At 34.8% G+C, this 27,810-nt stretch overlaps 1 protein-coding gene across 2 annotated transcripts in view; it reads right to left on the reverse strand.

Moving 5' to 3' along the window:
* Positions 1-124: 124 nt before the first annotated feature.
* Positions 125-27,810, reverse strand: part of LOC138710504 (UDP-glucosyltransferase 2-like) — a 75,817-nt gene continuing 48,131 nt past the window's right edge. The window contains exons 4-6 of one of the 2 annotated variants that reach the window (XM_069841449.1): positions 20,319-20,538; positions 7,364-7,447; positions 125-241 (exon numbers count right to left, since the gene is read on the reverse strand). In XM_069841449.1, coding sequence (XP_069697550.1) covers positions 238-241; positions 7,364-7,447; positions 20,319-20,538 — 308 coding nt within the window. In that variant the 3' untranslated portion in view covers positions 125-237. Of the gene's footprint in view, positions 242-6,015; positions 7,448-20,318; positions 20,539-27,810 lie in introns of those variants that run through there. The other variant, XM_069841448.1, reaches the window with a different exon arrangement.

Below are 27,810 nucleotides of genomic sequence, written 5' to 3' on the forward strand. Positions count from 1 at the left end.
GAATATAGCTGTAAAAACTCATAACGATATTTAAAATGTATTTTCCATTATAAACCAGTGCAGGTTTCTCTGATTGAGATTTTATTTTCTGGAGGATCAATAACTGCTTTGTATGAGGATCCATTCACACTCCACCATCTTCAAATAGTGACCTCTCAGAAATACAGCATTGAGAAAATCGTTCTCCTCTCCTCCAATTCTTTCTCGTCCATGAGGTGAGCATAGATTGATGTGGACTCATCTGTAAACAAAACACAGCTTCGCTTTTCATTTCTCCAAGCTCATGTGCAAAACGCAATCTTTCGATGTGATCAATGGTGATATTCAAGAAGTTTAACAACCAGTTCCCTCATGTGTACCTATGTTAAACATATACGATATATCCCCATGTAATTCTAATATTACCTAGAAATAATTTAACATCCGAATATCACCACTGGATGTGATACATTATGAGAAATCTGGGATCAGTTGCAGGCTTAGTTGATATAAGTTCGCTTCCTTTCATCCTTCTTCTGTTTTGACCAAAATCGTGCATCCATGCATGTCAACAAACCGCTGGACTACAATCGTAGTTGGCAGGCTGCACTCTCTGAGAACTATGAACACCATGTGCCTGCCTTCATTTTGAATTGGTTTATTCTGGTCAGCCGTTTCGTACTCGCAGTAGGCGTCAGATAACGACATTGTACATCTCTCGTTTCATTGATATTGAAGTTTTGTATCGTTTGCATTTTTTCATTCTTCCTAGCGTGCTGCCTTGACGTACGCATATTTTCACGTTCATTGAACCTCCGTTTCACTGCGCCTTGATTCACCTGGCTTTGCTAGATTTCAGTCCAAAACTCTGGTTTGTCACAATTCTTTTCACAGTATTCGAGAACGTACACTTTATAATTGATTTTCAATTTATCTAATGCCTCAGACTAAGTCAGATCTTTCCTCTAGTTCACTTTTACACTTCACACGTCTTAGTTTGCACTTCCTTGTTTCTTTAACTATCACATAACTCCCTGAATTTTTATACAGTTTCATCTATTTTCTCGCACATCTTTTTTCAAAAACCTCCACGATTTCTGAACTTTGACCCTCTGCGCTCTTGTTGACAGTTGTCTTTAACTATCACATAACTCGCTGCATTTTCATACAAATTTCATCTATTTTCTCGCAAATCTTTTTTAGTTCCCTCTCAATATCACCCCTGGTTGCTGGACTTTGACCATATGCGCTCTCGTTGTCTGTTGTATTCTCGACTTCTTTCTTCTCTTCCCCGCAGTCCCTTTCGTAACTTGCACTCGGACCTGCACTCGCAAAGACTCCTTTCCTTATACTCTCCGTATTACCCTTCGATGATTCTCCTATTATTCCCAACCCTGGACTCCTCTCCTTCTCTTTCCTTCTTCTTACCTCTATTATCCGCTCACATGATTCATAGCCATCAGTAGCTCCCCCTTCTTCACTAGACTCATTCATCATTACACAACTTAAACCTTTCTTTATCTTATCATTCGCATATTTCTTTGCCGCTGTAGCCTTTATGCCACTCTTCTTAGAAGTGTACTTCTCCCTGTCTGCTAGCTTGGTGATCCGTTTTTTGCTCCCTAGTTCAATGTCTTCTTTCTGCGTGTGTCGCCTTCTTGCTTCGACTCCTGATTCATCATTTTTCGCCGCATGCTTCTCGTATTCTACATTAGCTCCAATGTTCTCTTCCGAAGTCAGTTGAACTGTTCGCTTGATTTCATTCTCTACTCCTGCTTTCGATTCCCGCTGTGCGTGTTTGTCAGTCTGCCTCTGATGTTTCTCTGCCACGTTATTTAATCCAAATTCCGGATGATTTATGTTCTTCTCACAAAACTCCAGGTCATAGTATCTCCCGTTGACTTTCAGTCTCCAGGTCATAGTATCTCCCGTTGACTTTCAGTCTGTCTTCATATATCTTAGCAAAATGTCCCTTATTTCTAGCAGCTTTCATGAACGGTATCAGTGATTTGCGTCTTCTTCTTGTTTCATAGTTTACGTCTTTTTCAACCCTTATTTTCGTCATTCTTAATTTTCTTAAGTTCCTTAAGATAATTTCTCTTGTTCTCATGCTTACGAAAGAAATTAAAATAGGTTTAAATCTTCCTCTCCCAATTCTATAAGTCTGTTCAACGTGGCCCACTCTCACATTGATACCAAAAATCTTATCGCACACGTTAATTACAGTCTCATATGTATCCAGTTCATATTCATGACCCTCTTCTTCCACCCCGAAGAATATTAAATTCTTCTTTCTTTGCTTATCTTCATAATATTTGATTTTCTCTTTCATTTACTCATTATCCCGTACCACAGTGGTTGCCAAACACCACGAAATTGTGACGTAATAGAAATGCAACCCGCACACCACTATCACAGGGAGAGAGGTGGAGTGGGTTCCCCTCAGGTAATGCAGTGAATAACAGTGCAGAGACGGACTGTAACCAAAAAAACAATATAATATTCTTATACTTATTAACTACACACACTTTTTTCAGTGTTAACTTTTTATCCTCTTATTCATTATTTTTGTATTATTAATAAAATAAAATATATTTTCTTATTTACCATAAAAAGAACGTGTACTTTACATCAGCAGATATTTGAAATTAGAAAAACATACCAGGCTGGTCACGAACTTCTAAATTACACTACATACTTAAAAAAAAAAGTCGAAGTATTTTACTCCGATTAAGACATAAGCCAATAATTTTTATTGTTTGTTCATTAATGAAATATTCAAATTACACTACATACTTAAAAAAACTCCGAAGTATTTTACCTTGATTAAGACATAGAAGCCGATACTTTTTGTTTGTTTATTAATAAAATATTCAAATTACACTACACACGTCGAAATACTTTACTCCGATTAAAACATAGAAGCCGATACTTTTTATTGTTTGTTTAATTAATGAAATATTAAAATTACATTACATAGCTATGTCGAAAAGAAAATGTCGAAGTATTTTACCCCTATTAAGACATAGAAGCCGATACTTTTATTGTTCATTTATTAATGAAATATTCAAATTACAGTTAAAGGCGTGATAGTCTTTATGACAAGAAGAATAATGACAACGTACATTGTTCTTTTATATTTCATTTAAAATTTTACAACAAATTAAGTATCTCATATTTTTGCCATCTGCACATGCTCCTTAAAATTAAGTTTTTACAAATTATCTGTTTTCTGTTTTGGAAAAGACAACGAAACATATTATCCTACACTTTTGTAACATTGCATGTGTACGTCCGCTGCTGAGTGGAGGCAGGGGCATGTGTCGCGATCACTGCCATACCAGATAATCAATCTTCGCACTGATGTTATCTATTCTGCACATCAAGCTTCCTGATGTTATATCCACTTGTTTCTTCGAGATTCCTGTACTGTTTGCATTTGTAGTCCTCCATTCCTAGCTTCATTTCTCCCCTTCTTTATCACTTCTCGCTGTAGCACTTTTTCCATTTTCTATTGTACCTTCTGCTCTATCAGTTGCTCATAGGTCAATGCCTCTCTACGCTGTTCAGTCTCCGCTCCTTCAGCACACGTCCTTACTCGCTAAAACTCGTTGATGACTGTCCATTATATGTGTATTAGATTTATATGCAACATTCGAAAATATGACCATATTTCACCATACTTGGAACAGCTGTCGTGGCTCCGACTTGAGAAAAACAGAAAACTACATTCACTCTCGCTGCTGTATCAAATCATGCACACTTCTTGTCCATCTTACCTGTCGTGTCGGTTTCAGTATCTCTCATCTCTTCACAAGTTTGGCACCAGCCTCAACAAGAAACTATTATTATTATTATTATTATACCTAAGCACAGAACATGCTGTTATTCTCAATCATTCACAATCTACATCTCTCGAATCTGCAATCTTCTTCCCGCTGATATTAGAACCTGTTGGATGGTATCAACTTTCAAAATTAAAATGTACAGTTACCTATTCAATAGGTATACTAAATTACATTCACTCTTAAATGTAATACTCGTAAGGAATAATTAATAATTTGGGTTTTTTTCAGACTAGTTTAATGAATTGATTTTATTTTCATATGTTGAATAGTGATTATATTTAAATATCTAAATAATTGTATATTTACTTCATTAATGTTAATCCTAAGTAATTATCGTTACATTTCTAATGTATTCAGATTAATTGGTAACTTACATAAGTTTCAATAACAGTATTTCACATTATTATTACTACTATTATTATTATTATTATTATTATTATTATTATTATTATTATTACTTTCATTTATGCACTCTTATTAATTGTATTCAATTCAATTCAATTTATTTGGCCATTAGACATACATTGAAATACATTGAAAAAACATATAAGTATATTTTAAAAAACACTAATAAAAGAAACAGTAAAATTTAAGTAATACAATGTAAATATGAAATAATTTGAAACTTTTAAATTGAAGAAAACTAACTAAATTGCAATTAAACTATATATCCTGTTGAGTGTAGGAGAAGACCTTAAGGTCTTAACTCTGCCAGGTAAAATAAAATAAGTTATTATTATTTTATATATTTTTCACGAAAGTAAAAAAAAATTAACACCAAAAAAAACCAGGCCCTGAACATAATTAAAAGTTTTCCTCGATGGGGAAAATGGCTATTTGAAATTGTTACCGACTATAACAGTGGATACTAGGACGCTCCGCCACTGCATATTGTACATACATATACACACCCACCCAGTCACCCCATACATATATACATATGTACATACATATATACATATGTACATACATATATACATAAATACATATAACCTCGGCAGTTGCGACCGTTGTTAAATAAGACATAATATTTAACATTATACATACATACATACATACATACATACATAGAGTAAACTCTGCTAATTTCGTGATATTTCTTCTTAAATTTACCACGAAACTATACCAGCGACAAATGTAATTCTGATAGTATAGCATAAATGGTAGAAGATGTACTATAACATAGATTTTGTTCACTGTGCTCTTGCAGTGACATGAGCGGTGTTTTTGAAAATTACTTGAGTTGTGAGATCTATAGCTTTCAATGTAAGTAGGCCTACTGACATTGTATACTTCTTGATGAAAATATATGCTTATCAATGTACTGTTTATACAACAGATTATTATCTTGGGAGGTTATTTTCTTAGCGTTTTTCTAATTTCACGAAGCCATTTTTTTCTCTGTAATTTTACTATCCTATAACAACACTCTCTGGTTGAAGAAAAATCAAATGCATTAAGTGTACAATACTTATGTATGTATTCACAGTATCTGTGATACATTGTGCATGTCGAGCTTGTTCCAGATGGCAGATAAACACAGGGTCAAATGTGGAAAGGGCATTGATTGTCTCTTAAGCAAAAGAAAACTGCCTTCAAGAAATTTTGTCTTTTTCTTGGCAAGTTCGATTTTTTATTTTATTTTATTGGGTTATTTTACGACGCTGTATCAACATCTAGGTTATTTAGCGTCTGAATGAAATGAAGGTGATAATGCCTGTGAAATGAGTCTGGGGTCCAGCCCGAAAATTACCCAGCATTTGCTCGTATTGGGTTGAGGGAAAACCCCGTCAAAACCTCAACCAGGTAACTTGCCCCGACCGGGATTCGAACCCGGGCCACTTGGTTTCGCGGCCAGACGCACTGACCGTTACTCCACAGGTGTAGACGGCAAGTTCGATGAGGACCATAAACGACTAAAATAGCAGTCAAGGGGTATGACATTTGCAATCTTTCAAGTGATTTAAAATAGGTATACAATGAAACAGCATCATCTTCAGGAGCCAAAAAAAAAAAAAAAAAAAAAAGATCTGTTCTTAAAGAAAAGCCGAATGATAAGCCTAATGATTTGATTGTGATCTTGCTCAAGAAATTTCGAAGACGACAAACATAGTGAAAGATGGATTCAGTGCTTCAGTTCTGATGAAACATGTCAAGACCTTTCAAAATACCGAAAGAGCTTTAATTGTTTGGATTGTAGGTATGAATCTGACTGAAGAAATAAAAATTTGATTGAATAAGCTTAAAATTTTGAATTTAAGGAGTGTCACGAAAATATCCTTGTATTATCACGAAATTATACCAACTCTTCTAGAATGCTAATTTTTTTTTCTTTATATATAGCCTATTGCTTATTTGTAACTATTGTTTAAATTTATTTGAGGTAAAAATGCTGACATGTAACTTCGTGAAATCTAATAGAGTACGTACATTAAAAACACTCATTCTTTAAAATATGAAGCTTAATTTTGCACCTTAGTATTAAGAAATTATCCAAGTCTGCCCTATACAGAATATTGGCTACTTTAACTAATTATAAGGACTAGTGTCAGATTAGATTTATGGTAATATATTCAGTGATATATGTATATAAACACATAATAATACACTTAGACTGATGTTAATAGTACATTATGCAACGAGCCTATAATGATAGTAATTAAGAAGCGAGTATGGATGTTTATGAAACGAGCGCAAGCGAGTTTCATAATTTTCATACGAGCTTCTTAATTAGCATTATAGGCGAGTTTCATACGACTTTTTATGCTCGACCATATTTCTAACTTGAAATTACAGTATTCAGATGTATACATTTTGTTTGTATCTGACAAGATCGGAAGTGACCTTGTTCTAGGTCGTGAATTGTGAGATGTGCGCAGACGCGAAAGTATTGATTTTTTCCGAGGAACAATAATGTCATTGACCTTGTGTAATCCCGTTAAACTTGGTATAACTTTGATTATTCAATTCGACATTGAAAAACGAGATGACAAATTGAATTTATTTGAATATTATTTACAATTAACGCTAATTTTTATAGTAACAGAACATAACCTTCTGCGACAATATTGGATTTCCAGCCTCCGTGACTTTTCGCTAATTCTCTTTCGATTGCATATCCGAGAATAATCGATACTTGCGGTTTTATAACGGTACAAAGCTGACTCGTTATTGGCTGAACACCTGTAAGCTGAGTTGTCATTGGCTGAAAACACCTGAACTTTAATGAGTAGGTGTACTTTAATGACATGCATTAAAGGACTGCTACCAGGTGTATAGTTACTACATTTCGGCATGGTCGAGCATAAAATAACTTATGTTGTTCTCAACTGTTAGTTTTTAATTTGTCAATTACACGAGTTCTTAATAAATTAATTTGTTTTATCATTGTTTTCAACGCATAGTAAAACATGAAACTAATTACAATTGTAATTAATAATAGAAAAAGTATGACGTCTAGAAGTAGATACTGGTACCAAGACAATTGAACTGCGGCGGATCGCATTTGCGGTGCACCGTGATGTTTGATGACGTACTCTGTCCAGTAGATTGCAGTGTGAAGAGGCGAATGAGGACGATCTCTGAACAGATGTGACAGCCTTTCAGCGTTTCTTTTGTAACTGAAACAGCAAGACGAATTACGTTTGAATAAATAATGCATTCTTCTCTTGAACATTAAGGTTAACGCTATTAACAATATTTAATTTTTGTACTTAATTGTAGCTTTGGTTGAACACAGTTATATCGACAGATGTTAATGCTCTTGTAAGGGGTTTGTCTCAAGCCCCTACAGTCTCGGCTGCACAGAACGAGGAAACCGGGGCAAACTGAACGATACGCTTGCCGCCATATTGTTGGAGAGCAGACGTGTAATAGCAGTATGTAAATCACGCAATTTAACGCTGTAATGATAAAAAATTGACAGATTATGGCCATTTTCGACGTTTAACGTAGAATTGGGACGAAGTATAAGTTACATATTCAAAGTTTCATTGATGCGTCAGAGCATCAAAGGTTAAAAAATACGTACGCAGCAATTGATAGAAAACATGCTCATACATCCATAAATAGGCCTACGCAATACACATTATAGAATGTATAATTTTACGATAATCAGCATATTGTTAGGTTTCAGAGAATCGAAAATTATATTAACATAGCTTACATTACTTTCAGATCACAAGACGTAAATACATGCACCTTGATTACATAAGTTCCTATTATAATAAAATTCTTAAGTGAAATAAATATATGATAATCAGTATAGACCTGTTGTTAAGTTTTAGAGAATCGAAAATTATATTACCGGTACATTTAGACCACAGAACAAAGTAATCTGACAAAATGTAATGCGCAAAGTAGCCAAATTACATTGCATTTATAAGCCATTCTTCAATTAATTAATTAATAATAAATTAATAAAGGGAATACTATCAATTATACAAAGTGCCAGTACCTAATACATTGCAATAGGTAACGTAAAGACCTAAAAACTAAACATAATCACCTGATGCAAGATAAAAAACATACTTTTTATGAGTGGATTTCTTTACATACAGCATTGTTATTTTAAGGGGACTCGCTACTGAGTTTTCGTCAATTTTGGTCAATGTTAAAAGTTAATTTTTTTTTTTTTTTACTGATGAACTGTGTTGACTAGGAACAAATCCATGCACCATTTCATTGTAGGTAGTCTTAGCATCATTTTAAAAGTTTAAGAAACAAATTATCTTTATATGAGACCCAGATACTTGTTTACAAAAAATTATAAACACTTTTTTATATTTTATTTTTTTCCGAGTACATTTTTCAACATAAAATTTTGAAAATAATTGTGCACTTGTAACTCATCAACATCTATTCGATTTTAAAATTTCAAAAACTTACAATCAAATTTGTGGAGATTAGAAATCTCAGTAGCGTGTCCCCTTAAATAAATAAAAAAAAATATATATATATATATATATATATATATATATATATATATATATATATATAGAATCATTGCTTGCGGAGTGATGGTACTTAATTTTTATGCACATAATATGTAATATCAATAAGATGGTATTCCTTACTTGTGATTTACATAATAAACAAACGTTATCTTTCCACTAATTGTATTTAACATCTGATGTGTAAGTCTAAATAATTTACTCAGTGGGATTTCTCTACAGTCTGATAACTTATACCTATACTAACAATTAAGTATTCTTTATTGTCGTAAACTACTGATTGATTTTTAATGATATTAATATTGTAACAACAGAGATAATATATCGTACTTTTTGCAAATGGCTTGGAAAATTAAACAGGGATGGTACAGTTTCATCTTTCAAAATTCTATTGCAATTACTTTCTGAAAATCTGTATCATTAAAATGTGTCGAACATAATTTTATATAATGTGAAGACACAAATTTATCTCTTTTAATAGCAACAAGCCACTTAGAACGTAGCTCGGGCTTGTTCAAAGAGAATCAAAGAGAACCTCTGATAGATTGCTGTCTAATTATACATTTTTTCAACTAGCGTATCTAAGATATACACAGGTTACAGTTTCACTGTAGCCTCCAGAATTCCGTTTTATTATTTTAAACTTGTGTACTTGTGAAAAGAAATTCCTGAGCCTCTAAGCCATGTGTTATTGCAGTTAGGCCTATACGGCGCACAGGAAAGCACTATTTTAAACTATTTACAAAGCACATCACTTCATATCAATTATAATAATATTTACAAAACATAAAATTTCATACTATTATCACATCAATTTACATCACTTTCACAGTGTTCACAAAAATCACCCGAGACAAAACAAAGCATAAACATGACAATATCGTGTTTACCGCTGTTTCTACAGTAATATGGCTGCGTAAACATGCGCAGACTGGTTTCAATTTTGGACAGAACATCAGCACTCCGTGTGGGTCTAGTATACTATATAATGTCTTTGATTTGTCTTTAGTGAATAAAACAAAATGTGTTGTGCAAATTAATCTCAGTAATGGAATTGGTTCATTAATGTTTGATCGAAACGCTGCAAGTGAAATTTTCATGATCACATTCTTTCGATTTCCTTTTCGTTCGCAAGTACACAAAATTCCTTTGCTATTTAGGCGAGTTGTTAGCGCAATAACAGGCGCAGCTCTTTAAGGTCGTAGCAAGTTTGCACTACACCTAAAAAATTTACGGATATTTTGGTTTAAAATAAAAGTTAAATTATTGTAGTCTAAGTACACGATTGGTATGATCAGCTGTAGTATAACTCATCCAACTATAATCGTTTGTAGGAGCCTCATTGTTGACTTGCCACAGTAAACGACCGTTTATGGAGACTGGCTTGATCTTTGGTATCTCTTCGGGGCGAGGGGATGAGAGGGGTGTTGTCCAGTGTGGATTGTAAGTTGTTGATAAACGAACAGGGAGGTAAACGAGCTTTGAAAATGGAAACAGATGGCATTTGCTCATGAGCATGGATGGGCAACACGTGCTCCTAAAGTGCTAAAAAACCTTGAAAGAGAGAAAGGCAGACGGAGCCAGCCGCAGCAGTTACAAGTTGTTTGTAGTTTCGCTGCAAAAGCCACGTGCGCTCTGGCGGCTCATGCAGGTGATCGTGATATCTGGCCCTTTAGTTTTCTTTGTTGATTTATTAAGATTATAATTTTTAAGAATATTACTTACTTGAAATGTGGCGTTCTCTAAATCATTTTCTGAGCTAGAAATGAGAACCTGGCCGTCAGCAAAAAGTAACGTATCTAATATTTGTTCTTGTATTTTAAAATGTGAATCTAAATTTGTCTGCCAATGAAATATGGCATCGTCAAGTTGGACTTTCAAGACAAATATCCGAACAAAAACGTCCATTGAGACATTTCGTCCATCCCAAAAGGGCCACACAATTTAGTCCTCTTAGAAACGTCCGTGACAAAACGTCCATGCCTAAAAAATGTCCAGATGGCCAGATGGTCTGATAACAAACGCCCATGAAAAAAAGGCTACACCTAATAAATGTCGAGATCTTAAAATCATCGAGATGATGAAAGGCTTTATATTACGATACATGATCTTATATAACAAGTATGAGACACGAGTATAAACAATGCAAAGAATAACAATGTAACGCTGATTCCTAGCACTACAAAATTCGCTAGTCACGAAAATTTATAACAATTATAAAACTTACAAAATTTATAAAATTGATGGCGGAAGTAATATACTTACTTACTTACTGGCTTTTAAGCAACCCGGAGGTTCATTGCCGCCCTCACATAAGCCCGCCATTGGTCCCTATCCTGTGCAAGATTAATCCAGTCTCTATCATCATATCCCACCTCCCTCAAATCCATTTTAATATTATCTTCCCATCTACGTCTCGGCCTCCCCAAAGGTCTTTTTCCCTCCGGCCTCCCAACTAACACTCTATATGCATTTATGGATACGCCCATACGTGCTACATGCCCTGCCCATTTGAAATCTCTGGATTTAATATTCCTAATTATGTTAGGTGAAGAATACAATGCGTGCAGTTCTGTGTTGTGTAACTTTCTCCATTCTCCTGTAACTTCATCCCGCTTAGCCCCAAATATTTTCCTAAGCGCCTTATTCTCAAACGCTCTTAACCTATGTTCCTCTCTCAAAGTGAGAGTCCAAGTTTCACAACCATAAAGGACAATCGGTAATATAACTGTTTTATAAATTCTAACTTTCAAATTTTTTGACAGCAGACTGGATGATAAAAGCTTCTCAACCGAATAATAACAGGCATTTCCCATTTCGGAAGCAATATACTCTCAAAAAAGTAAGCCAATACTACATTATAATAGGTATTGCTACAATTTTCATTCATATAATAAAGATAAGGAGTAGAAGACACTGGCGTTGCGAGGAAAGGTGTCTCTGCAGAGCCTGATGTACGACAAATGATAATTTAGAAAGCATTGTCGTCCTAATAGATGAAACTCAGAAGCATCAGCATAACTCTCATGTTGCAAAGCAAGTAAGAGTAACGGTTAATTCAGCGTTTCTCAAACTTTTTTGAAATGGGGACCACTTTTAAGTCGGAACAGTTCCGCGGACCACCTTACTTATCTTCGCTTAAGAAACAATACCGCGTAACTGACATTTTTGGTCAAAATTGTTTTTTTTGCACAGATGGTACCTCCACTGTCATCTGCATGCATTAACAAGCGCGGGAATTTGATTGCATGAATGGCCTGCGTACAACACCGCGCATCTGAAGTCACGAGAAGTCTGTAGGAAATACCGCGTATCTGACAACAGATAGGCTGTTATGTCTACTCCCTGCGCGCCAACAGTATGGAAGCTGGTTCTCGTTACTGGCTTGTAAAATTGTATAAACAGTGTGTAATATTCTGAGAAGATTAAAGAAGTGTTCAGTTTCAAATATTTTAAAAGATAAATATAATATTATTTCACTAATGTCAATTGAATGTTAGTTGAGCTGAATTCACGCGGAATCTTACTGCAAGTTCATTCACTGAAATATAGTACATTTAATATTTTAGTATTATATAGGCCTACATATGCAAGAAAAGAAATGGACAATGAATCAGACGACGGTCAGTTTAGCGAGAACGAAATCCTATCTGTGGTATGTTCTGCATTCGAGACGGGAGAAACTTCTGTGAACATTAACAAAGGTATGGCATAAGAAGTATCACAGTTATTAAACGTTTATTTTTCTTCAGTTACGGAATCATAACAGCAAACTTAATTTAAGTAATATAAATAATCATGAATAGGCCGCTAAAATAATTTGCGCTACATTCAGTGGTCCTGAGCCTGATTCTTACCATTTCCTCCGGTAGGAGGAAGATCTAAATTGATGATAATATTTACTACACATGTTTTTAATCCATTTATATCACATTTATAAACACTAGTAATCTCATCTTATTCATAGGTGTACTGCCTGATAATTCAAATGCAAAAGAAAACCGTCATGAAAATGGGCTGCTGCAGATCAGGCATTGTCCGCCCAGTGTTACCCGTATGGTTATGATCATATTATGCAGTCTGGTATGATTTAAAGCAACACTATTAAAATAATACCGCTAGAAACAGGATAGGACAGAAACTGAAGACAATATCCCGTCAATGAAGGATCTACACCAAATTTCGGATGCGTCTTCAGATGTAGACGACCCCGAGGAATTCGTGAGTGCTACTTATTCTACATCTTTACATTCATCAGAGAAAAGGAAAGAGAAGAATCTACAAGCGTTTCATGGAAATTTGACAGAAAAGAAAAAAAGAAGTTCAATGCCACACAAGGTAAGTGGAGGAAAATGAAAAATAGAAAACTTAGAATGGAAGATGAAGCTTATCTTAGATACAAGAGATCGAAAGATGGCAAAGTGACACATGATACGGAAAGAGATGCAAGGAATTTGGGGCCAGAGTGTAGTTATAAAATGTGCCAGAATTCGAAAGTAAGAGGCTGTAATTTAATTTCTAATGAGAGAAGACACATCTTTCAGGCATTCTGGAAAACAATGACTAGGGAACAGAGGACCGTTCACGTATAAAATCTTGTGAATTTCACTCCTACGAAAAGACCTGGCAGTACAAATTCTGAATCGAGAAGAAAGAGAACATTTGTCTACAATCTAAAAGTTGATGAGAAAAAAATTCAGGTTTGCAAAATGATGTTTCTGTGTACATTGGGAATTAAGAATTAACTGTGCGATATTGGTTAGCTAATAGTACTGATGGACTCCCTTCAGTAATAAAAAGTCATGTTCTCGTGCAAAAGCACAGAAAAAAAGAGGATTAGTAGCCTGCCTAAATTACCGTCACATTATTGTATGTAGAACTGATTGTGCCATAGTTTTTATGATAGTATTCCACACTTGGGTTACTCAAGGATTACTTTTTGTGGTTTCAGCATAGGCCTATAATTATTTCTTTATTGTGTTTAACGAAAATTATGCCTGAAAAATTATCACCATTATTATATTTGTATATGATTTTCTTTTTATTATTCGCAAGTCAGTCAAGTCCATTGATGATGATAATAATAATAATAATAATAATAATAATAATAATAATTATTATTATTATTATTATTATTTTATTATAAAATTATAATTGTCAGCAACGTTTTAGTAACAATTCTACTTATCTATTCAAATACGTAGTGTGAAAATAAAGTACCTAGTAACATATTATTATTATTATTATTATTATTATTATTATTATTACAACAATACACATTGAACTGTGTCTTCGTTTTTCCTTTCCCATAGTTTCAGCATTTGACTGACTAAGAATGCAGCAATCGTTGTCTGGAACGTAATCTAGTGCTGATTCAAGCTACAGCCTATCGACCTTGACCTCAAGTCAGATGGTAGGACAACAATTCAGATAACACATTAACAGATACAAGAGCACGAATAATATTTCCAGAAGGCAGTTTTAACGCAAAGAAAACGCTAGTCGGCATGTGTCTTGAAGCTGCTAAAGTTGTCTCACAATACCGCGTAACTAACAAAATGTAGTCAACGGCACAGTTTCAATACCGCGTAAGTGACATGGCTAAATGTCTACAGCCATGATCATCCATTATCACTTAGTTACTAATTAGTTAAGCTATTTCATAGCCATACACCACTTTTCAAGACTACTGCGTTATTTTTATGGGTTTTATTCGGTTTTTTCCTTCTCCTGTAAAATTTACATTTTGTCAGTTACGCGGTATTGGTTCTTAAGCGACGTTATGTTCCCTTCGAAAGTAAATTTATCATTTTTGTAACATATTTTAATATCAGTATACTTATATTTTAAAGTAGAATTAATTGATTAAAATTAATTTATTTCAATTAATTTTATATTAGTATTAACTAAATAAGTTTATGTTAATAGAAGAAAATTCATTTTCGTTCTTTTTTTTTTTTAATAATTCAAGTCTATTAGAGTCTGGATAATCTTTAACTCATAAATTAAAAAAAAAAGTAAATGTTGGTACTCACATTAATACTGTAATTCGACAGGTTTACTTTTTACACGTGTGTTTTATCTCTAAGTGCCTTTTCAATTTCACGAGTTTCATACACTTGTTCGAAAGCGCTTCGTAACAAACAACGCACCGAGGTTTTGGTTCACTCGGACTGCCACACCAAGCAAATCCAACTTCAAAATAACTCTTGTCTTATTTACGAAAGTATTTTTTCTTTGAACAGCTACCACTAGGACTAGATAGGCTAAGTTTTTAATGGCACTAGAATCACTGAATATCTTCACACACAGCTTCTGAACTATTAGCACTGCCTAAATGAAGCATTCCTTTCTTTACGAAGATGTATAATGAACACTATTTAACAGAGACGTAGACAACTACTAACGTGTAGCACATAAGAAGGATTTCAAACAAGTAACTGCTAACAGGCAAGCGACGAATCAACAATGCACAGAATGTTTTATAAGTTACTTGTGATTGACTGAAGAAAATATAATTAGAAAAGTATTGTAATTTGAATTTCTGGATCGGATTTTAAAACGGACGGAGTCTAAAATTTCTTACATCGTCATCTCGAAAAACAGAAATAAAAAAAATTAATGTAGAAACATGCCCGATTTTCAACAAGTAAAGATGCAATTTGGCATGTTCTATTATTGGTGTACGACGTACAGTACGTGACCATTTCAATGTGCAGACTGGGTGTCGGCAAAACTATTAAGAAAGTTATAAATGCATGAAAAGGTTCGGTACTTTGGTCCTCTGTTGTGAATTCGGTGGTCCCTGGCTGGGTTACAGGTGCGGCACCAGACCTTCCTTTGTTGCTGAGAGTAGAGTGAGAATTCGGTAGACAATTAGGGTAATAAAATTCATAAAATGTCAGTACTGGGAGAAAAAGTGAAAGACGGACGATTGCCATGTGTCATTTGCAAACTCTGAGATTTTGAGCTATAATGTGGTACGCAATTCGTTTGAATTTTATTTTTTCTTCTATCTTTTTTTGAAAGACCACAAGGGCAGACCTCGAGGACCACAGGTGGTCCGCGGACCAAAGTTTGAGAAACACTGGGTTAATGCTTTAAAACGTCGTGCTGAAGAAGAACCAAACGCAAATATTAGACAGGGTAATGGGTGATATTTACCAGAAAGAAATATGATAAAGAGGTTTATAAACAGGATTCAAAATAGACATCGACTTCCAAACCTCATTTCAATTATTGATATTGAAATTCCATAAGTATGAAAAGCAATTCCTTATTTATAATTATAGTGTTCACGATGAAGAGAGAACTCCGATACTTTCAACACATCAAAATATTAGATTTTTAAGTATGTGTTCCACATTATTCACCGAGGGCACATTCAAAACCGCGCCAACCTAGTTCACACAACTATTTAGTCTACATGGAATAGGCCTAGTACAAAGTTACCCAATGGCTCTAGTATTTGCATTAACTACAAAAAAGAGAGAGGATACTTTCAGCCAAATATATGAGGCAGTTATTGTATTCGCAGGGAGAGAAATTTTTAGATAAACCCGTCATCACGTATGCAAGATTTCGAGATGGCAAACATGAATGCGGTTAGGCAATTCTTCTCAAAAGCGCAAATAAAAGGTGCCTTTACCATTTCTCACAATGACTTTGTCGCAAAACTTCAATCTTTAGGCTTAACAGAGGAGTATATCACAGTTGAACGTAACACTCTTAAATGTACATCAATGCTGCTTGGCCTTCCATTCGTTCCTTGGAAGATGTAAATGAAGTCTTCGATTACATCGTTGAGGGTGCCGAAGAAAATTTAAATGCTCTCCTTGATTGTGAAGAGAGAGTGTACGTACGTGGTAGAGGTGGCAGAGGCAGAAGGCCAGCTGAAACTCCAAGATTCCCTCCTAAGATTTAGAATGTTTATTCTTCAGTTTTGAATGGGGAATATAAAAAAAAAACAATATAGTAGAAGGTTGGCATCGTCGAACATTAAAGTAAATAGAGAGGGCGTTCAATACTACTCTACCGGATGAACGTGACACCAAAATAACAGCTCTTTCAGATCAGCTGATCTCGGGCAAAACATTACATAGTATGTTGTATGGCATACGTACATGCAATTTATTACAATGATTGCGGATATGACAGCCTATCCTAGAATGTATTAATAAAAAAAGTTTTGGTAGATCCTAAATTAACAAGTGTCTTCTTTCATAATACAGCATGAAATAACTTAAAGATAACTAGAAGTTAGAAGTTACTGAAAATGCATTAAATAAGATTGAAACAAAGGCGTTGACACAAGAAATGAGAATATATATATTTTTTTAATGTTTAATCATGATAATTTCTTTACGCCACTTGACAGTAGGCCTACTTTGCACTTTTTTTGTCTGATAGTACCCTTCATTTGGGGGGATGAAAACACAGGTTATGTAACTTTTATTGATTTGAAAACTGTAATAATGTGAGAAAGTTGTCTTATATAAACATGAAATATAATAGCTTTGGTTTTGTGATTAACATCTTGAGGGCTCTACCGAGATTTTAGAATTATTCGTAAGTTCGGCAAGTCTATTTACGAGTAAAACTAGAATATAAGCCCACTGTGCCTTTATATAATACTTAAATTTACATATTAAAAAAATACAATTATGGAATCACATAAAAAGGAATAGGTCACAAACTGACAGATAGTTATACAAACAATAAGGGGGGAAAAACATGGTTTTTCGCTCTTTCGTATAAAATGAATGTTTGAAAAAAATATAACGAAAAATGTTAATCCATTATGTTTCAGAGTTTTAAAATTTTCTCGGTAATTATACGTACGTAACAATGAAACTGGATGTCTTGTAAATTGTAATAATTAAATCCTCACAATATGCCTTATAACTAAACATAAAATATAATAATAGTGTTAAAATGAAAACTTACAAATGAAGTCATGACACAAAAATTATTTATATAAAACTATAGGAAAATAATATTTCTACGTTATTTCACATAAATTGGATATTTGCGCTGGATTAAAAACTATATAAATAATAGTGTAGGCCTAACATTTTTTATTTTTATACATTGTATTCTGATCTTGGTATAACTGCTCTTGAATCAATTCATGTCCTTAAAAATCATCTATGTTTTTTTACCCATAGTGCAACTGAAAACTTCTGTCACAAGCTTCGTGCACCTCTCAACTGGCTCAGTGTGACAAGGCAATAAAGGAAACTCCAAAGCCGAAATTTCTGGATCATTGATCAATACTTCGATGCCATTTTGAAAATTGGTGGTGCTGTAATTTAATTTTCGGCTAAGATTAGCGCTGAGGTAGTTCCCTTTGTACTCAGTTTATACACCTTGCATATTCAAATCTGTGATAGGTTAGGTTTGGTTAGTTTATGCATTTGTTATGCCTTGCATATACGATCAACTACATATTCACAAAAAATCCCTTCTAAATTAAACGACTTTTACTTCTGATTTCACGGGAACTATCTCAACGCTAGTTTCGCCTAGATAACTGTTTCAGTTCATCCATAGACGCATAGCCAACGGGGGGGGGGGGAGAGGGCGCAATTATATGCCATTACCATTTCTACAATTTAATAGGACACTGTAGTTACTTTGTTGAAATAACTTGAAACGTATTGAAGATTCGATTGCAAAACTGAAACAGGAACACGAAACAAATAGGGTAATTTGGTTACTTGAAGTACGCCTAGGCCTATTTGTTCTTCTGTATTTGAATTCGTAAGTGTGATGATGCGCATTCGACAAACACAATCTGCTCTTTTTTTTTTAATATAAATTGCTGGCAGTGAGGAAATCGTATACGTACTGAAGTTTTCCGAAATAAACATAATTAAATAACGTTATCGCGCTTTAATACATTTCCAGTGAGGTTGTTAATATGCAACAAGTATAACCACCTGCGAAATATTATCCTTATTTCTCATTTTTTGTACAAAAATCAATCCAGAACACTCGTATTCCATTAGACATACATTGGCTCATGACAGTTGTTTCTATACCAATTACCGACAGAAAATAGCTATAATTACATTCTTAACATAATATTCAAATTAATCACAGTTGATCGGTCACAATATTTGTGTGACTATACTCTTAGCGACGTGCATTACAAGCACTACGTTTGATTCAAGTTAGTCGACATTCGTCAATGTTTTCTCTGCAAAAGAAGGCTGTCGTGTTGTTCCACCTTGTTATAAAAATATTCGTTGTCCTCCACTCTCACCTCCATGTTTAGCATAGATCTTGCTATTAGTTTTTCATATTAAATACGACGTAAGACGAAGTTTGTAATGTCTTGTTGTCTTTCTCATCTTCTAACATTGCAGGACACTATTTTAAACCGCTTAAGAATTTGAGCACATATCTTGCGATTAGTTTTTCATATGGAATAAGACGAAGTTTGCAATGTCTTGGTTTCCTCTCTCAATTGTGAATATTTATTCGTATTAATGGCAAGAAAAGTTACTTATACGCCCACTCATTACTATACTTGATATCCTTATGCAGCTAAAACATAAAGGCGAAGGGAAAAGAGGAACTAAGGAGAAAGGCACCGAACATAGGCTATGTAAGGAAAGGGGAAGATTGAACAAACGCAAAGGGACCTTCGTTTCTGCAGAGACTCGGGAAGATTTGGTGAAGAACTGTTTTCAGAACATGGGAGGAGTGATAGTGAGAGGAAGAAGACTAAAGTACATGTAAGTCTTAATGATATGGTGTTAGCAGAAGAGGAGACGATACTATGGGACATGCTACTGTAGCTAAATGACAGCTGTGAGAAGTATGGGTTGAAGATAAATGCAAACAAGACAAAAACCAAAGATTATTGGAAGAAAAATAATGAACGTAAACGTGCGAATTCTAAATGAAGCAGTAGAGCAAGTGGACAGCTTCAAATACTTAGGGTGTATTATAAGCAGTAACATGAGCTATTGTCAGGAAGTCAAAAGGAGGATAGCAATGGCCAATGGAGCTTTTAATAGAAAAAGGAGCATTTTCTGTGGACCTCTTGAAAAAGAACTAAGGAAGAGACTAATGAAGTGCTTTGTATGGAGTGTGGCATTGTATGTGGCAGAAACATGGACATTACGACGAAGTGAAGAGAAACGAATAGAAGATTTGAAATGTCGATATGGAGAGGAATGGAACGTGTGAAGCGGACAGAGAGAATAAGAAATGAAGCTGTGTTAGAAACAGGTTTGAAGAAAGAGTGATGCTGAAATTGCTCAGGAAGAGGAAAATAAATTTGCTAGGTCACTGCCTAAGAAAAACCTACCTACTTTAAGGATGCAATGGAAGGAATGATGAACGGAAGAAAAGTTGGAGGCAAAAGAAGATATCAGATGATTTATAACATTAAGATACATGGATCATATGCGGAGACTAAAAGGAAGGTAGAAAATAAGAAAGACTGGAAAATGCTGGGATGATTGTGTACTGAAATGTTACTTCTATTTGCTGCCTAACATAGTGTTGTTTTAAGCGTATGACTAACCTGGGATCGTGAAGAATTGTTTTCAGTGATCTCAATATATTTTCTTCTGTGATGGACTCATAATCCAATTGAACTGCTACTCCTTTCTTGACGCAGTTTTCGATGTTGAGGTACTGGTCAAAAGCCATAGGTATCCCAACCATGGGCACACCGAAAAAAACGGCCTCCTGTGTTCCGAACTGCCCGCCATGAGTTATAAAAACTCGTGTGTTGGGATGTCCTGAAAAGGAATTTATAATGAATTCGAACAAAGTAACGAAAATTATTAAATCGATTGCGAATCATTCAAGATAATTTCACTATGTGGTTTTCATACTGATAGTAATTAAATGCACAATGGAACACTTCATATTTATTATATGCTTCCCCTTGATTGTAATAGGCTTACAGACTGCCACCAATAGACTTCAAACGTGGTTAGTAGTCTTTAGTTTACCTATTTATATATAACCAAGCTCCTAATCGGACGAACGGAAAGGTTTTGTCTCGATTATTTCATCAGTTGAAAATATGTTTATATAATTATGAAGAAAGAGCCTCTCGTCATCATCAATGAAATAATTTGTTGAGATAGTCCTCTTTAGTGCAACACCAATCAATATCTATATCAATTAATCGGTCAACCAATTTAATAAATAAGTAAACCAGGTTATGTACAAAATTATTTTTACTCATTTCAGCTAGCCAAAGAGCGGTGAAGGCTATAAATTTCTGAAATAGAAGATGCAGAATTGCTAACGTTTAATAGGTACTGAAGGTTGGAAGAAAATTGCTAATGGAGTTTAAATAATAACACTAGTCTGCGATGAAATTCCTGCCTCCAAAGTTTTAATGTTTTTAGGGTATTTTTAGCATGCTGAAATCAAATTCAAAGCCAAAAAGTTCCTATCACATACCATTTTTTTGTTATTTTAATTTTTTTATAATATATTACGACAATTTATAAGGTAATTATTTAAACTGTAATACTTTAACATATGTAGGTTTAGTATGTTAGGATATGAAAACCAAATGTATTCAACATATTTTTAAGGTTTTTATATTGAAAACCAAGAACACTGGATGTTTCTTAGCAGATAGGGGGTGCAAGCACATAAGGAAGTTAGGGCGAAATAACGTGCAGCCTTGTCATTTTTTTATTTGTGAAAGATAGAAATGTCAGCCACTCCTTGGTGAGAAACTGAACTCAACTCGTCTAGTTTCCCTCACATTTCATTAGTCTGCGTTTCATCTGGAAACGAAACGAAATCAGTTTGAAGCTTTATTGTGGAGTAGAATGTTGAAAGTTTTTGGTTCAGTAAGAAAGTATTTACCATGTTGCTTCGAGGATGTCTAAATAATCCAGATCACATTTGTTATATAACTTATGTAGGATATACATATTGCCTAAGCAGAGGTGTAATATTACAGATTTTGTGAAAAAGTCATACCATGCTTATTTTGGAATCAAACTTGGACACCAAAGTAAAGCTTTGAAACCACACAAAGTTTGTAGAGTATGCACTGAAGAACTTCGTCATTTGAACAATTGGATAAGACCGTTGCTATCTTTTGGAGTACCTATGGTTTGGAGAGAGCAGTCGAACCATAGTAATGACTGCTACTTCCGTTCGTGTGATGTGAAGGGGTACGATTCTAAACATAACAATTAAATCGTGTATTCAGTTGTTCGGTCAGCCATTTTACCTGTGCCTAATGTACCAATCCCTGTGAGACCATAAAATCTTAAACAAACATCATTCTATTGGTACTGACAACGTAAAATAGGTTTTAAATAGTTTTTCTCCGAAGATGATAATCTTGTATATTGCAGTAATGTGAAAGAATTTATGCTAAAACTTGGACTTCCAAACTATGACCTAAGTGAATGGAGACTGTTCATTAATGCTTCCAAGCGAAGTTTAAAGGATTTCCTCCTTCATAACGGAAACATTTTTGGTTCAGTGCCCGTTGCCTATTCAGTGATCCTCAAAAAATCATACACAAATTTGCAACTGCTGTTATTGCGACTAGACTATAGGAACACAACTGGCAAGTTTGTGATGATTTCAAAGTTCTTACTGTGTTGCTGGGTCAACAATCTGATTTTACCAAATTTCCATGCATTCTTTGCCTGTGAGATAGTAGGGCACGAGTTGATCACTGGACTATGAAAGACTAGCCACCTCGACAAAATTTGTAAGTCGGTTGTAAGAATGTTGTGTGCCAAAGCCTTGTGAGTTCTTCTAAAGTTGTGCTGCAATCTCTCCACATCAAGCTTGGCTTAATGAAACAGCTTGTAAAAGCTTTAAGTAAGGAAGGAGGCTGTTTTAAGTACATATGTGAGAAATTTCCACTACTATCTGAAGTAAATTGAAAGAAGATATATATTTAATGGTCCTGACATAAGAAAACATGTCTGGTGCAGCATTTAAAAACAGTATGGATGAAAAGGAGAAATCAGCATGGATGTTGTTTTAAAATTTCTTGGCAACAAGGATCCTAATTACCGAAACATTGTGGCTAACATGCTTGAAGCATACAAGGAATTTGGTTGTAACATGAGTATCAAAATTTTCTGTTTTCTCAGCTAGATTATTTCGCCGAAAATCTAGGATTTTTCAGCTAAGACTAAGATGAACGATTTCACAAGGACCTGCAGGAATTCGAAAGACGGTACCAGGGACGCGGGAGCATCGGTATGCTTGGTGATTATTGTTGGATGTTAAAGCGTGAAATACCTGAAGAGAAACATAAAAGAAAGAGGAGCAGGAGACTTTCTCAACTAAGAAGCAAGTGGTGTAATTTTTTGGGTGATACATTGTGCTAATTTATACATCTAATAGTGAAGTAAACAAGACAAAACAAAGCAAAAACACTCTAGTGACATGTATGAACAACCATACACATAATTTCAGCAAGTTGTGTCTTTTAAATATTGTTTTTGAATTTGAAATAAAAAAGTGAAATGAAAGAGTTTGTGATGAAATTCACGTAATTATAAAATATATTTAAAGCGATTTTGCAAACAAACCTGACGTGATAGAAGCAAACGGATTGAAAATTCGGATTCAGCACATCGACATTATATAAAATCACATTACTTAGTTTAGGCAACAAACACAAAGTTGAAATTCGCAGGCTAGTGTAATTCAATAACGAACAATATTGAAAACCGATATCCATAATTCAAAACGAAGAATTTATCGCACATATTTTCTTACATGCAAATATTTCAAATGAAACACCATTATATATTTTCATTATTTTTTTCATATAAGATAATATTGTGCGCCATTTGGAATATTCTTGTTCCCTCGGGAGTGTGCGCGCCCATCTAGCGAGAAGGAAGACGTGGGGAAATGGAACTCGAGCTTCGGTAGGCGCTGTAGCGCGGCACGGAGCGAGGAGAAGGAAGACTATGGTGACTGCGCGGACCGGAGAGAGCGGGGAGGGGGGACATCTAGAAGCGTATCCCTCCCGAAGATTCGGAAAGCCACGCGAATCGAAGATTCGAGATGTTACGGTTTAGTAATAAAAGAGCGAGTAGTCTTCAGAGGAGTTAGTTAGTCTTCAGTCAGACTTCAAGTCTTGTCTTGGACAGCGGCGACGTATCCTGAAGATCCGAGTTCGACGTGCAGTGAACTTGAGTGGGTCCATAACTGTGGCAGCGTCCAGGCGAGTGCGGCGTATCCGGAAGACCTGAGTTCGATGTGCAGTGAACTTGAACAACGAGCTAGAAGAACTAGCCAAGGCGAACGAACTGTGAACTGAGAACTGACAGTTTTGTTCTGCACATAGTGTTTGTGAGCATTAGTTAAAATTAGGAGTACATTGTTGTTCTTCTTAATAATACCCGTGTATTGTCATTGTGGCTATGTGGACTACAATAAAGACTACTGTGTTGCTGTGTTGAGTGGAATACCCATTGTTGTAGGGTGAATCATTAAGAATATAAGTCGCATTGTTGACGGGTGTGTGGTCAAAAGTAGAATAAACTTTAAACTGGTGTCAGAAGTAGGATATAATGGACATAATGGAGAACCTACAGCAGATTCTGCAAGCCATCGCGGAACTGACAACGACATTAGTGAAGTAAAAGCAGACATGAAAAATGACCTTAGTGAAGTGAAAGGGACATGAACAACATGAACAGACACATTAGTGAAGTAAAAAATGACGTCACTACGCAAATTGGTAGCGTTTTGACGCACGTGGATGGAATTCTAACCATCGTGAAAGATGAACTTAGAGCCGATTTCGACAAACTAAACGAGAATTTCGCAACTGTAAATACAGCAGTGGCCGAACTAAGACAGGACGTAGACCATTTCGACGGCAAAATTCGCGCTCTTGAGCGTCAAGAGCAGAAGATTGAGTTGCTGGATAAAAATGCTGAGAAAAACAAGCACAAACTCGTGTTAATGGATCAACATGCTGAAGAAAACAAGCACATACTCGCGTTAGTGGATCGCCAGCCTAGAGAACAGGAGCAGATAAAATTGCCGAAGAAGTTCGACGGATCGTGGAAAAATGGCCAACAGGATTAAGGACCCCATATAATGGCCCTGTGGAATCAACTTCTCTAGCCAGATATTCGAATGTGAAGACGCCGAAGTTCGACGGTACGACGTCCTGGGCAATATTCCGATGCCAGTTCGAGGTTATCGCAGAGCAATGCGTGAACACCGGCAGAGAAAACTACTCAGCTGCTGGCCGCGATTCAGGGACATGCGCAAGAGATCCTTCACAGCGTCCCAGAAGAGGAAACAGCCACAAAGATAATGGAGGCCTTGGAGGGACGCTATGGTAACCATCAACTTGCGGCAGCATTTAGGACCCAACTGAAAACGAGGGTCCAACAGTCAAGCGAGTCAGTACAGGAATTTGTAATGGCGGTAGAAAACTGGCCCATAAGATCCTCATGGGCCTATCTCCTAGCTTCGTCGCTAGAGAAGGAGTCTACACCTTCGGCTGCGGAGTTCGCGAACCCGAGATCAGACAACAACTACTCTTGGGTGAGCATCGCACCATCAACGACGCTCTGGCGGCGGCCCTCAAGATGTGCAGTTGACGGCGAACGTCTCGGCATCGCACCGGATTCTCATTTGAGAACAATAATTTGGATTCAGAAAGAATAATCAACTGAGCAAGCTTCGTTTAATTTAACTGATACAATTTTGGAAGCAATCAATAAGAAATTAGTAGTAGGAGGAATATTTTGCGATCTCTCCAAAGCTTTCGATTGTATTAATCATAAAATACGACTTTAGAAATTAGAATACTATGTTATTAGAGGCATAGCATACCAGTGGTTTGAATCATATCTCCGAAACAGAAAACAAGAGTTGAAATCAACACATTCAGTGACACCTTTAAATCTATTTCAACATGGGGAAATGTCCATACAGGGGTCCCGCAAAGATCTCTGTTAGGGTCTCTTCTTTTTCTTATTTTTATAAATGATCTTGGCCCCTTAATAAAAGGAATAGGTTTTCCTATACTATTTGTAGGTGACACAAGTATCATAATTACAGACAGCAACTTTGCCACTTTCAAATATAAAACAGAAACACTTCTACTTAAAATTTATGACTGGTTTACAACCAATAAATTACAGTATCTTTAAACATTAATAAAACTAACATAATTCGATTTAAAACCTTTTCAAATTTAATCTCTGAAACATGAGACACAACTATCAACAATATACCTCTAATAGAAACATCAACAACCACATTTCTTGGTTTACATATTAATAATACATTAAACTATAAAAATCATATTAATGAAATAACCCCCAAACTTAGCTCAGTATGCTTCGCAATTAGGTCGTTACAACAATTTGTAAATAGGAATATCTTAAAGACAGTATATTTGCCTATATTCATTCCATTATGTTTTACGAAATAATGTTTTGGGGAAATTCTACAGATAGTACGAGTAAAAATATATTATTACAAATGAGAAATTAGAATAATAGTTGAAGCAAGGGCTAGAGAATCGCGTAGACCTTTTTTTTTTATTGAGAGTTTTGACTTTAACAAATCAGTATATAATATAGTCTACTCTTTAATAAATTTCCTCTAATGTAATAAACGAAATGTTCCAACTAATTCAGTCATACATACAGTAGTATAAATACCCGCAGAAAGAATGATTTTCATACGATCATCAAACTTATCATGCTATCAAAGGGAAGTACGTTATATGACAATAAAATTGTTCAGTAGTCTTCAAGACATTAAGTGTCATAATCAAAATCCTGCATTATTTAAGATAAAACTAAAAAATTACTTAATATCACACACTTTATATTCTGTAGATGAATTCTTGACATTAGTAGTGCAAATACTTTAATACTATTATGGTAAACATATTCCATTATATAATATGTTATTGTCATTAAGGTATTAATTCTGTGCATATTTCATATTTGAAATTTTTACATTTTAAACGTACGAATTGGACATGTTCTTTATTCTATGCTATAAAGCAACTGTAACAATATTATGAAACGAATAAATCTGTCTGTCTGTCCGTCCGTCCATCTATCAATTTTAATAATTGTTATATTACATCTGTGGATAATATTAAGTTTCTTGAAAATTTTGTCGACAACGCTTTACAATGGTAGGCCAATATTGATTTTATTAAAAAAAGCTAAATACAGTCAATTTTGCTATTTTTATAGCTTAGATCTATGTTGAATGTACATTCTCTCTTACCTATATATTATTCTTAATTTAACTATGATACCTTTTATGGTGAAATGCTGTAAATATTAGCAGGGTTCTTATTGCTCAGAAACGAGTCATTAGAACGATTTTGTTATTAAAATTACAAAACCTTGTAAATTTTTCTTTTCTTTTTAGGAATACAGAATATTGGTATTTCTTTGTATAGCCTATACTTCTATTTATAAATGTTTAATACTGTTTAATCATGATGAAACTGAATATAATAAAATATTACGAGTAAATTGTCATGATTACAATACACGTAATGCAGGATTGTAAGAACAGAGAGTCATATATAGAAGAAATATGATATGCCTCATTATTGTAGTACTTTATTATTTAATAAGTTAAAGTCTAGGGAGTTGGCCACGGTAATTGGCGGTGATTTAAACTGATTTCGTATTGGTGTACTGAATTAAGTTCAATTAATAATTGAGAAATTGAGAGTGACTTCAATTTGTGTTCCTAAGAAGTATTAATTACTTTTTAGTGTTTGCGTGTATTTAATTTTTAATAAGTAATTCATTATGGCGTGCGTTTGAGTGAAGTGTATACCTCAGCAGTATGTTTACAAATATTTATTGTTTATACTTGCTAGTATAATAACATATTATTGAGATATTTTTACATGCCAATAACGTTATACGTAATGATTATTCGTATTATTGGCAGTAATATTTTGTATATTGATAGTGATTTTGGTTTCCGAATGTGATGAAAGAGTGATGGAACGGAGAAAAATTCTCTCCGGCGCCGGGATTTGAACCCGGGTT

The sequence above is a fragment of the Periplaneta americana genome, chromosome 12 (genome assembly GCF_040183065.1).
Source record: "Periplaneta americana isolate PAMFEO1 chromosome 12, P.americana_PAMFEO1_priV1, whole genome shotgun sequence".
In the NCBI taxonomy this organism is placed as follows: Eukaryota; Metazoa; Arthropoda; class Insecta; order Blattodea; family Blattidae; genus Periplaneta; species Periplaneta americana.